Source organism: Neolamprologus multifasciatus, chromosome 4 (genome assembly GCF_963576455.1).
Source record: "Neolamprologus multifasciatus chromosome 4, fNeoMul1.2, whole genome shotgun sequence".
Classification (NCBI taxonomy): domain Eukaryota; kingdom Metazoa; phylum Chordata; class Actinopteri; order Cichliformes; family Cichlidae; genus Neolamprologus; species Neolamprologus multifasciatus.
Window position 1 is genome coordinate 27,450,304 of NC_140442.1, and position 13,035 is coordinate 27,463,338.

General features: G+C 42.9%; 1 protein-coding gene across 2 annotated transcripts in view; it reads right to left on the reverse strand.

The window, feature by feature from the left end:
* The window catches only part of igf2bp1 (insulin-like growth factor 2 mRNA binding protein 1), a 51,344-nt gene extending 43,967 nt beyond the window's left edge, over positions 1–7,377 (reverse strand). The window contains exons 1-2 of one of the 2 annotated variants that reach the window (XM_085156007.1): positions 5,235–7,377; positions 4,043–4,103 (exon numbers count right to left, since the gene is read on the reverse strand). In XM_085156007.1, coding sequence (XP_085012133.1) covers positions 4,043–4,103; positions 5,235–5,409 — 236 coding nt within the window. In that variant the 5' untranslated portion in view covers positions 5,410–7,377. The remainder of the gene's footprint in view (positions 1–4,042; positions 4,104–5,234) is intronic. The other variant, XM_085156008.1, reaches the window with a different exon arrangement.
* Positions 7,378–13,035: the final 5,658 nt, after the last annotated feature.

Consider the following 13,035-nt stretch of genomic DNA (forward strand, 5'->3'; position numbering starts at 1 on the left):
TCAGTGAAAATTAATAATAATTATTATTATTTTAAAAAAAGATTCCTAAATAGTGAAACAATGACAGCAGATATGTTGGCATGCTTCATGTGCAGCAGTATTTTCAGGATTCCATGCATTTTTTTCCTTTTGAAGGAAATGCAAACAGGAAGCTGTAACACACGAAGACTAATGCATGAAGAAAGTAGAACAGGTTGCAGCCTCCAATGCAATTTCTCCTGTTTTCAAATGAGCCGACAGCATCATTTTCTTTTTGGATACAAATGGCAAACAACTGGAATTAATTCCCACAATTATGAAATTACAAAATTTTGGTGTGCTGTGCATGATAGCCTCGTGTCGCGGTGAAGGCGGGGTGCAAATCCTAGCACACTGAACGCTAAAGATAACATTTTGGTGCCAAAGGTCACAGCATACCAGAACTAAACCCTGCCTCCAGAACCAAGGACATACAAAAATACTACAAAGCGGGAATAATAATAATTATAATGGTTTTTAGCCACACACTAATTATGGGTGAATTATGTTTATTCAAAATTCCAACTTTTTGCTTTTTACTTTGTTTGTCGTTTATAGTTTTAGTGCAAAGAAGAAAAAGTCTTCAGTTTAAAATAAATAAATAATCGATCTGTTTTAAAGTACAATTGTTTGCATAAAACTGACCCAACAACTAAGTACTGGCCAATGGCGTCTGTAAATACCATTATATTTCCTGATGTCAGTCAGCAGGGCTAATACCAGTTGATACTGATATTCTGCAAGTTGCCCGTGCGAATGTTTAGAGGGAGTGTAATAAAAAATGTGAACTTTGCAGGAATGCACCTAAAATCAAAGGCTAATTTTAATATTTTGTTTGAATTAGTGTAACAATTATTACAAGACTTCAAAGCCTTTAAAAAACACAAAAGAAACACAATAAATAAGCTAGCCTATAATCTGTAGCAGCTCTCGTTTTACCTGTGACATCCAACACAACTCTATTTTTTTTAAGTGCCAGGTTGCTGCAACAGAATTTTGCAGAGCATGGGTAACAGATGAAAACACACACACACACACACACCCATGCCATTTATATTTCAACTGGGTTTAACGGGATTTTTGGTGGGCGTCACCACTGATTTGCTTCACGCCAACAGCGAGCGTTCTATACATTTCCCCTCTCCAAAGAGGGAGGCTTGTTCTCTCTGAGAACCCACACACACAAAAACTCCCCTCCCTACTCTCCCCTCTCCTCTTCCTGTAGCTATACAACCCCAGCTTTCCACCTTGCCAAACCCTCTGCAGCCTTACACAGTAACCAAACAGCTCTCTCTGAAACTTCCAACTCGTCCATCTTTAACGTCCATACATACAAACGCAAAAGGTACCGTTCAAAACACGGTCAGAGGTCAGGACAGGCAGGGCCAGCGCCCCCTGCACTGAGACTTGTGGAATATAAAGAAGAAGGAATTGAACCTTCATTCTTTTAGTTAAGGGACTGACACCCCCACCCCACCTCCTTCAAATAGCCCAAAGGGCTTGTTCCTTCAGAACAGCCGCCACTCCCACACAAACACACACACCCTCCTTGAGGTTCAGAAGCAACTGCAGGAGAGCAGTTTTAAGACGTTTAAACGTATGTACTCTGGCAACTTTCTTTTAAACACGTGTAGAAACGCGAGCACCCCCGAAAACTTTTACGTCCACGTTAGAGTCACAATAAATGAGAAACATTCAAAACGGTATCAAAACAAGCAGCTTATTGAGTGAAAGTAGACGAAAATAAAATATATGCTGGAATCTATTATTTTGAGTGTTTTTGCCCAAACGCGCACGTCGCCAGAAAACGCCTGATTCGTTGCCCCACAGTCTTTGTTTGACAACGGGAGGATTTTAAACATTTACAAAATAATTTCGTAAATTAGCGTCCGCTCAAACAGCTCCCACACGCTCGGATGCTGGAGATGAGCAGATGTTTTTCATAAATATTTAAACGCGATCATTTTGCGACATAATTTGGATAATTGAGCTCTGGCTGACGGACTGCACGAACAGCCATTTTAAGGTAGGGCTTCCACAAATACAGTTTTTTTCATGTTAATATTTTTCTCATTTTTTAAAATGTATTTAAATTTAAAAGAAAAGCAAACACACACACACTGGAACACGTGATGTAGGCCACGGGGCGACCCGGGCGCTGACGAGACCCAAAGTGACACACTGTGGAAAAAAAAGAATAAGGAGCAATCTGTACAGTGGCTGCTTCATTCAAGGCTTCGCCATTTTGCCCTCCATGCCTGACGTGGTGCAACTCCTCTTTGCGTGGACGTACCACGTGTTGTGAAGCCACGAAGGGCCACAAGCTCGTCCCACGGTACCCCCGCACCCACCCACTCACAAATCACCTTTATTATGGCTCTTTAAGGTGATCACAGTCAAGGTCTGGGGCTCTACACGCACCCGCGAAGACACCTGAAGGCATTACAGCCTACAGCCATGTTAGCTCCGCGTGTAAGGCGAGTTTGGCAATAAGTGACCACACTCGGCCCCACTCATCCACACAAAGACCACGCTGCTGGGATGTGTGTGCCACAGCCATGTTGCAACGTTTTTACTCTGCTTTCGTGGCGCAGGGCGGGCGCCCCAAAAGCCAGCTCAGTTTGAAATATTCGGCCTTTTTCCTACAAAATCCCGCGAAGAGTGATTACGCCAAATCGTAGCATTTATTAAAAGGCAACAAGTGTGGAAATGGGGTGGAATCTTCTACATTTCCTGGCCATTTTGGCTCATAGTGAATACGCACACACACATACATACATACGCACACATGTGGCCAAATGGCGGAACATGGAGAACTGTGCTCAACTCGTATCTGTGCCAAAGGTTACGGGCATAAATGATGGGCTATAAGAGAATTGCATAGTGCTGTTTGAATGAAGCAGGTCAAATGAGCACAATGGACACCAGTTAGAGCTACTAGTGAACCGCAGAAATTTCATTGACACTCACCCAATTACAAAGAAGCCAAAGCTACAGGTACACTATCAGGCTGCCACATAAATGTGTCCGAGTTGGCGTGAAGCAAAAGGCATTTAAATGTGAAATATTCACACCCAGCACCTATTCTGGGTTAAAACGAGCATTATATATTTAAAAGAAATACTACAATTAATAAACAGCACAGCTGTGTTTTTAATTGGAAAGACGTGCTATTAATTTAACTATTAAAAAAATAACAACTCCATTAAATCACAATTTCCTCGTCAAATACATTCTAAAAGAAACCTATAAACGAAATAAAATAATCAACACACCGCATTTCCGTCACAACTCACAGCATCGTTAAAAACTGATTTGTTTTCGGAGTGTAAACGTTAAACCGAAGAGTTTTAATAAAAGCAAAGAGGTTGGGGATAATATGTACAAGCGAATATTATCCATGCACACGTTAAAGCACTGAAAGGTTGTCCAACACGTGAAACTACACCACGTATACATTTCTAAAATACATATGTGCCAGTGTATTTTTTTAAATCGTGTTAAAGAAATTGTGTAGTGACTGTAGAGTAAGGAAAGAGTAACTACATAAAAGGCTGGGCCTAGAGCATATAGTAAACCACAGGACGTGCTCACATCAACACTGCGACTTTACGAAGAACCTATATCTACGTGCTTGTTGAGCTCACTCTAAAAACACAGCAGCATTTTAAAAGGACGAGTAAAAATCCAACCACACTGCACAGAACGGCAGGCACCTAGCTAAAGCTGTCACAGTTCAGCTCCACAGCAATGGCCGACAAAGTTGAGGGTCCACGCTACACTGCCACACCAACAAACACAGCCAAGCTAGCCACTGCTAGCCTCACAATGGCTTTTAACGTCAAGTGGGCGCAAGGGCCGAAATCTGTGTCCCAATATTAGCAAATCATCCAGTGAAGTCGTTGTTTTCACTTATTACCCCATGAGAGAAAGACCCACATAAGGTGATGCAACACATGAAAGGTTTTTTCCCCTTTTCTTTTTGAGAAAGGAGGGGGAGGGGTGATACAAGTGCTCAATGTACCTTTGCTTCTTGGGGACGGAGTGTTCGACCTCAATACGTTTCCCATGAAGTTCCACTTTACCTGAAAAAAGGAAAACTGGTTCAGAACAAAGTGTGGCTAAATGCTAACTGTGTACTAGCTGCAAAGGCCTACGAAGGGGATCTACTGTATTCAGGGAACACAGTGTGGGTTGCCTTGCGGTTCACTTATTTCCAATTAAACCTGGTGATCTTTCAAGCACTCATGAAAAGTACTAAGAAGCAGTTATGTTGAAAGTGCTCAAAACATGTCCTAAAGTCAGGGGGCAAGTGAATAGTGTACATCACGTCACTTTCCGTCTGCTTGAATCCCTCAGAAATGCCAAGCGATAACTATACGTTTATCAGTTTAACTCTGAGTGGCAGTTAAAAGGTTTCAAGCCCACATGGTTGTAGTGTGAGAGGGTTGTTTGGAGAGTTTGGTGAGGGTTCAGGAAGGATCAGAAGGAGCTGACTGGCATGGCGACCTTGCCTCCTCACGTTACATGTGTAGGGAACCATGAGAAATGGGCCACAGAGCTGTCGCCACGCAGGAAAGCGAGCTGTACCATAGCGGGGTAGGTTTGTGTAAATTCTGGGTTGGTCTGAGGCCAGGTTTGGTAAGGGCTAATTTATTTGTTTCTGCCTTTGTCATAGTGGACTCCCGGCTTAAAGGGGGAGGGGAAGCAGCAAGGCTTCATCCTATATCACAAGAGTAGGCTACTCTATCCAGTGCTCAGGGGTGCAGGATATTAAAACGCCTACCAGAAGCACGCATTAGCTTGAAATGCACGTGCCATAATTAGCACAGTACTGTTAGATTCTCCTTTGATAAATTACAACGATATCAAGGAAAGCTTCACCAGTGGCTGTGTTTTACAGTATAGCTTTACACTACGTGCGCCCCCCCCCCCTCCTGCAAAAGTTGAATGGCTCCCGTGGGTGTGTAGCTTTCCACACACTAATATTCCTTATTCTAACACCAATAAAATAATTTCAGGGATTTATTTATTTAATCTCGCGTGGAGCCTCGGGAGGCGAACGGACAATAAAACTGGGATACACCGCTGAAGGTGAGCATGCAACCGGGGCTGTGCACCGGCGTCTACGGCTTCCCTATATATAGAATGAATGAAATTAAAGGTGGAAATAAGAGAAGGCTTTTTTTGGTGACTTGTAGTCCACCTTAACTCACCAGAAAATGTCTCGATAGCCTTCATGGCCCAGTGATCGTCCGGACAATCCACAAACGCATAGCCGGTTTTCATTAGAAACTGTCCGGTGTATGGGATCTTGTGTTCGTCAAAGGTTTTTCCTAAGTCCTCGGCAGTCACGCTTTCGCCTAGATTCCCAATGTATAGCTTGTGCATTGTGGAAATTGTTTTCCCGAGCCCAAAAAAGAAAACAAAAAACAAAGCCCAGAATAACTAAAGATTGGAGCCAGCAAAAAGTTTCTGCTGAATGTGCTAATAGCGCAACAAGATATTGTCACACTTGCCACTCAAACAGAAAGTGTAAATCACGCTAGAGGACAAAAGTACGAAATAAATTTGAATTCACGATGACAAATTCAAATAAAAAAAATGTAAAAAAGTACAATCAGGTGGTAACGTTGAATATTGCTGTAAATCCAGTTGAATAAGTGGAGCAGGAGAAGAAATGAAACCCCCTGACTTGCAGCCGGCCCCAACAGACGAATAAAGCAGCAGCCTATAGCCTCTATCGCGCTGTGGAGGAGGTGGGTTGGACTGGGTCTGATGATGGGTCTATGGCAGAAGAGTGGGAAAAACTATGGCGGGATCAGATCGGGAGAAATGTTTTCCTCTCTCTCTCCGCCTCTCTCTCTAGTTTTCTATCCTTCCCTCTTTCGGCGATCCGCCTGCTGCCGGCAGAGGGGTGACGCCGCCCCTCGTCGACTCCAATTCACGGTTTTTTTTTTCGTTTTTTTTTTTTGTGTGTGAGAGAGGAAACCACGTGGTGTAGTTGGAGTAGGTAAGCAAGGCGGAAGGGAGGGGGCATCCCCCTCTCATCCCAGGGTTTTCACCAGATGAGCGCGTGTGCGTATGTGCGCGCGCATGGTAACAGAAGCCGAGACTCCCAATTCCGTGCTGTACAGTAGTGGACAACAGTACAGGCGTGTTTTCCTGAGCGGTGGGGGGCATGCATCACGATGTAGATGTAGACACCCGCGCTTAATGCGGGCGAATATGGAGAATTGCAGCTAAAAGCTGATAGTGGACAGCGTGTGAGCGTCTACTTTGTTGGTATTTATTTTGTTGGGGGGTATTTCCTCCACCCTTCAGTCTAGTCTAGTGGAAGGCCTCGGTGTCCATAGCCGTTTCACATTTAAATAACAAGGCACCGCCCGCTCTTTCTACTGCGTAGCACCCCCACCCCTGTTGTTGCTGTTCCCGCCCTCTGGATGGGTATGATTTGTGCTAAAGTTAAAGAAGTTGTCCTCGTGACGTTACATAAATGACCTATGGTGAACCCATGGTGGCTGTCAAACAGCGGGACGGGGCCTCCATTTTGTTTTAGGGGCCACAAGTGTGCTGTAGTAAGGTGGTAGGAAACCCATGTCCTCGTTTTCATACGTTGTCGCCTACGTCCTTTTCCCCACCAACTGGAACAGTGTGTCAGCCATGGCGTCGATGCATTGCAACCAGGCTACACTGTCGTAGTTCGTCTCGCTTTAAACACTTGTGTGTTGTAGTTTCCCTGTGAGGTCATGGCTCCCAACAGGCGATACCCAGAGTTAAAGTACAGCGGGAACGTGGCGCGCTAGCTTCTTCTCCAGCAATTTCTGCACATTTCTCGGCGTGAGGCGCACAGGAAGTAATACCATGGCGAAGTCGCTCGCTACGCTTCACACGCACACCGCGCGCCCCTCTGGGTGGATGTCTCCTCAAAATGGAGGCAGTGCGTGATGCAGGCCTGCCTCTCCCCCACTCACTCATCGCGCTGGAGTTTGGCTGTGGATATCGGCTCCCTTCTCTCCATGTTGTGCCAGTCTCGTCTCACGGTTTTCTAATTTTGACGGGCTTGGACTTGGCTTTTAAAGGGCCCCGTTTTCTCTGTGCACCAGGTTTGGACTTTTTAGCCATACTGCACACGCCCGGGGGGATACGTGGCACTCTGGTGAAGCTTGCTTTGGTTAGAAAATGGCTTCCACTCACAAAATGGATCCACACCCTCAAAGAGAAATGGAGCTCTCGCCAGTAACTGTTGAATCATCAGGAGTGGTTTTTTTTGTTTTTGTTTGTTTTTTACAGGGGAAGACATTAAATCTGAAAAGCACATCACACGTTTCCCCTTTTTAAACTGGCTGTATTTTGTAACAATATATTTAATCAGTGTCCACTTTTACCTCAGTGTCGTTTGACATTTAGTTTACTACAGCGATGGTTAAAAACATCTGTACTAACATATTTCATTCAGAACATGGAATCAACACATTTGTCACCAGTTTTAATTCAAAGTCAGATTAAGTCCACAACTGTTTGTCTCAATCACAGACAGACATCAGTCACAACAACCATTTATTGGAGTTTAGCTGCATTTAAAAACAAATGTTAAAGTGCTCAGGGTGCCATACTGCCTTAGTTCACCTTAACTCAGCAGGAAACGTCACAATAGCCTTGGTGGGGTTTTGTCCTGAGATGGATAAGGCACAAAGGACACCTCCACCCAACGCCCACATGTCCAATAAAGCCTCAGCTGTGATTAAGACCAGCAACTAAAACCTGGCCTTCCATACGTGCCTGTTTAAGATTCAAACATAATCTTGTGTTGTTGTGTAGCGTTAAAACACACACCTTTATGCTTTATGGACATTATTTTTTGTTTGTTTGTCTGACGAGATGAAGTCAAACCTCTAAAATCCAACTTTTCATTGTGTCAGAGTTAAAATGTTAAGCTATACTTTTTTAGTGTGTGTGGGGTTGTTACACTGTCTAGATAACTCTCAGCCGTCTCAGAGCGAATGTCCCCTGTATTCAGTTTTCCATGAAAACTGTAATAGTGTCCTCCTGTGCTCACCTGGAGCTGAAGCATCTAAATGAAAATGCAGAGTAATTAAGTTGATGAACTTCACTGCGAACCACCAGATTCCTCCTACAAATCAACGAATGCCTTCCTTTGTTCTCTGAAACTTTCTAAAAACTGTATCACAAGATCCCGTCTGCAGTTACTCGTCTGTGTGTGTGTGTGTGTGTGTGTGTCTGTGTGTGTGTTGGAGGCAGAAGGGTTGATGGGCGGAGGTCAGATGCAATAGAGGAACTGCAGGAGGAGGGGAACAGGCTGAGGAAATGTGAATGAGTAAATCTCTCATTTATTTCCTGCCACACTTGTAATGTGAGATCACTGCATTGCAGGTGATACAGTTGTTCTATAAAATCACCCGCATGGACAAATGATGATGTTTGATTTTTGGAACTAACTTTGTGAAGACACATTTCAGAAACAGCCACGTTCCAGTGGAAGTTCAGTTAGCTGCTGTGTATCCCTGATCGTCAGCAGCCGGCAAAAGACGAGTTCCAGTCAGAGCGGAACCATCGCAGGAACCTCGTTCCACTTTGAACTGAAAGTTTAGATCTCTAATTACATCAATTGCAACCTTTAAGTGTGAGGTGAAAGTAGGAATTATTGTAATCTGCTCGCTGTTAAAAATCCAAACCATCAGTGTGTGTGTGTCTATAAAAGCCCACTCTGTGCATCAGTCAGCTAAACAATCCCAGCCCAACAAATGTGCACGGGCCTAAAAGCTGCAGGTCAAGTGTTTGTTAGAGATGCAGGAACACGTTGTTGTCTCAGTGTTTTCATGAAGCCTGAGGAGCAACCAGAGCAGCCCTTTAATGAGTGCTTTTTAAGTATGATGCTGTCAACATGGTTATTAGTGTACACACACAAACCTCTGATACTGCACGGAGGCTTCAGTTTGCTGCAAAATCCCCAACATGAAGTTTTCATTCATCACTTAAAAAAACGAAATACACAATCGCTGTTCTGAGAGGCTGCGAGGGCATTTATGCCCAACACGTTCGAGAAGAAACGTCGGACCGCTCGCCTTCTTCTTTGTGCCCGTTTTAGGCCCAGTGCTGCTCCTCGCAGAGCCTGCAGGTTGGAAACGTCTCGTTTCAGCATCTTTGTGGAGAAAACGTAAAAAACAAAAAGACAAACAACAGTCCTCATTACTGTAATGATGAGTTTGCTCAGGCAGGAAAAGAGAGGAGACCTTGTTCAAAATCAAATAATGAGGTCTGAGCTTTTATTTATTTATTTATTTGCCTTTTTTCAGAGTTTGACCGCAGATTCCAGTTTTCTCTACAAAGTCAGCTAAATGTGCTCTTTGTAAAGCTCGGGCCCTCTGCTTGCCAATTTCCAAATATCAGATACGTAACATTTTTGCTATTAAATGTAAAGCGAGCACTCCCATCTTTCATTCAAACTGTATAAGAGTCATTTGGTTTATGTCACGTGAAGAGTTTCAGTTAGGCTTCTTCCACCACTTCCTTCTTAGTGCCCTCTCTCTCTCTCTGGGTTAGCACAGAGCAAACATGCATGTCAGTCCTGTGTCACAGCTCTTCCTGTCTGCAGTTCAAAACACATCTCTGCAGATGATCTCGGTGCTATCTGCTGCACACGCACAGCCGATAGAGGATGTGCTGCTGCTGGATTAATGAGATCCCCCATCAGTGTGCACAGCCTGCACGTTAGTCCTGTTCATCTCAGCATTTCTCCCCATTGCTTCTTCCCCGTGTTGCCTTTTCATAATTATGACCTCAGACTTGCTTTCCAGCTGCTCTGACCTCTGGCCTCGTTGCTGTTTGCTGCTGGCTGATTGGGACTATTACAGTGTAGTCATGTGACCTGCTGGACAGCGAAGAGTCTTAATATGTAAATGTACCAGCATCCACACTCTGCACTGTTTGTGTGTATTATCTGCTTCACGTGCTTAAACAGCACAGATTTCTTCAGTGTAATGAAAGCGATACAGATGTGAACCAAGAGGCAGTTGTTTCATTACAGATGTGCCTCCGCCACCTGCCAACACGTCTGTAATCCGGTCCAGAAACAAACGTTTGCTCCTTTAAATATTTGTTTCTGACAGATCTGTTCTGGTTCGAAGGCTTGATAATGTCAGAAAATTAGAAATGAGAAAATGAAACAAGCATTCAGATGTTGGACGTTTAATATGAAACTCCAGAGTAACTAAAACGGGGAAAAGTACACTTCCTTACATAGTTACTTTCCACTGCTTCTATGAAGACCTGCTCTGGTGTTTTCTGTTTCCGCAGCAGCCTCAGAAGCGATCAGACAAAAAGGATATTTTGAAAGGACGCGATGACGACTGGGCTGCTAAATGGACCTGGAGGAAACATCCTTCTGCCTGCATTGTTTCCTTCAAGTTTTACCACAAGCACTGGGGGAGAAGAGAGACAAACAAATCAGCTGTGTATATTTCTACCATCTTTGCTATGTTGGTTTTTTCTATTTTAAAAAAACAGTAGGTAGAAATGTAAGTAATGAAAAGTACTCAAGCAGAGTAGAGTCTGCGTGTTTTTAAAAAGATGTTCGATGAAACGTGACAGGAATGTGAAAAAGGCTTCAGGGGAACTCATGGAAAATGTATAAAATGTGCAACATTTTCAGTGGGAAAGAAGGAGAACGTGTCATTTATAACCTCATCACTTCTTCTTTTAATTTGATCATTTTTAAATAACATTTTTACTTCTTTAGTATTGCTGTAGATTTGGTACATATGTGACTCCGCCGTGTGCAGTCACACAAACAAAAAGTAAAAGTTGTTGAAAGCTACAAATAAAACACAAAGGAGGAAACTGTCCCGAATGTCCCCTCGTGATTTGACGAGATCCCCGTGGAACTGTGGGAAAAACAAGTTTTTTCTGTCATCGACTTATTTAAGAATGTTTCACGTCTTAGATCTGGAAGAAAATTCACGTTTTGTTTGTCTGCTTTGTTTTTACAGCATCAGTGGTGAAGGCCTCGTCCATGTTTTGAAATCCAACTATTTAAATTTTGCTGTATCTGTGGATTTACCTAATTTAAAAAAATCTACAAGATTTTGTACATTTTTCATATTTAAAAAAGCTGTTTTCCCTTTTTCTTGAAATGCCAGCAGAGTGGAGTTGTCACACCACATTCCTGGAGAACAAGGACATTTGTTTAGCTTTTTATTGTGTTTTCTCTTTGCTCACTGGTCAGTGTAAAAAGGTTGGAGAACAGGTCTTATTGGAAAGATACAACAATAAAACAGTCAAAGAAAAACTACCAACTCGAGCTTATTGCAACCAAGTAAAAGTTCCACAAAAAAGTTGGGACAACTTTATGCTCATGTTGAATAAAATGAGCCTGAATACATGTTTTCATTTACTAACTAGTATTTAGAAAAAGGATAAATTTGAAGCTTTTTGGTCAATATTTACTCCACAAACCCTTTTTTAATGTGTGTGTGTGTGTGTGTGTCATACAGATCATTTATAGTTCAGTCTCACGATTCATTTCTATGATTTGTGGCGTTGCTGTCTGATGCTTATGGTTTTTGTCAAACATGGCAGACTTGATTATGAAACAAACAAAATGTTTTTATCTGCTCAAATTGTGCAAAAAACTTGAAAATTAATATTTCAATATTCAGCAATACTGAAATAATATTTTGAAATTCTCACAATAGCAGGCTGTCAGTGTTTGCTTCCGTTTTTGGAGGTCAAATGTTAACTTTCAAGCATGTTTAGGATTTTAAAACCAAATGAAACAACTTATGACACAAGGCTCTCACTTCCTGTGTCGACATGGAAACAGGATGTGCTGTCTGCCACTCAGAGAAGCATCATCATCGGGATGATGACAAATCCTTTGTGTTCGAGTGAAATCCTGTTTCTTCGTTTCAAGGAAAAACAAACGCGTGTATAATTATGTGGTAATATGCAACTGAGTTTACAGAGGGCTGCAAACAAGCTGTGAAGGACATAAACATGTATGCTTACATGCAAACGTGTGCAAGTGTATTTGAAACTTTACGGAAATAATAAGTGAAATAACTGAAGTTGTTCTGTATATGTCAAAGCAAGATTGGCAGCAAACACTGTTGTCTGTGCACAGGGGACTGGATACAGACTGTTTCGTTGTGGAATGAATGAAAAGTACAGACCTGTGCGTGCACACCGGAGCATCTGCACCGTGTGTGTCTCACTGATGTCTGGTAAAGTTTTTCTTGTTACCCGGCGGCTTTTTCCTGGGAAGTGTTCAGCTGCTATAAGCGATGTGAAGTATTGTATTTGTACAACCGAGAGAGTGAGCTTTACAGAGCTGCAGAGTCAAACTGAAAGTTTCCACACAGCAGCCGGGAAAAGATTGTGCAGAGAAAACAGACGCGCATCAAACCCCAAAGTTAATGCAACTTAACTAACTTCGTATAAGCTGAATGGGAAGCCGTGTGAATTCATGAGTAAACAGGATGTCGCCTGAGAGCACTTCACTGAAGCCTTTTCCACGTTTCTCGGGACAAACACGAACGGGAAAACGAATTTCTACGTGAAATGAGATGAAAGCATTGATCACGAATCACAGCTCCGTGTGAATTAGCACGATCAAAAGCATCGTTTGTGTCCAAAACAGATGCAGCTCCAATCAACTAACTGCCTCTGGTCAAATAAAAAGAGACATTTAAATGGCTGGTTGGATTTTAGTTAATGTGAAATAAGTTAAACAGAGTCAATCCGGATCCTAGATCTAACAGCGTGTTGTCATTATGGTCGGACAGGATTGGATGACCGAATTAAAAAAAAGAAGAAGAAGAAGGGAATTTAACTGTTTGTGTATCGGACTCACCGGCTACGACCTCGAGCAGAATAATAGTCTCCCACGCGGTGGACAACGAGAAGACCCGGGGACGACACCTTTGAGCAAGCACGCAAAATGGAGTGAGGGGGGGTCTACTCTGAAGAACCCGCTGATTTGAAGAAACAAAACGGCCA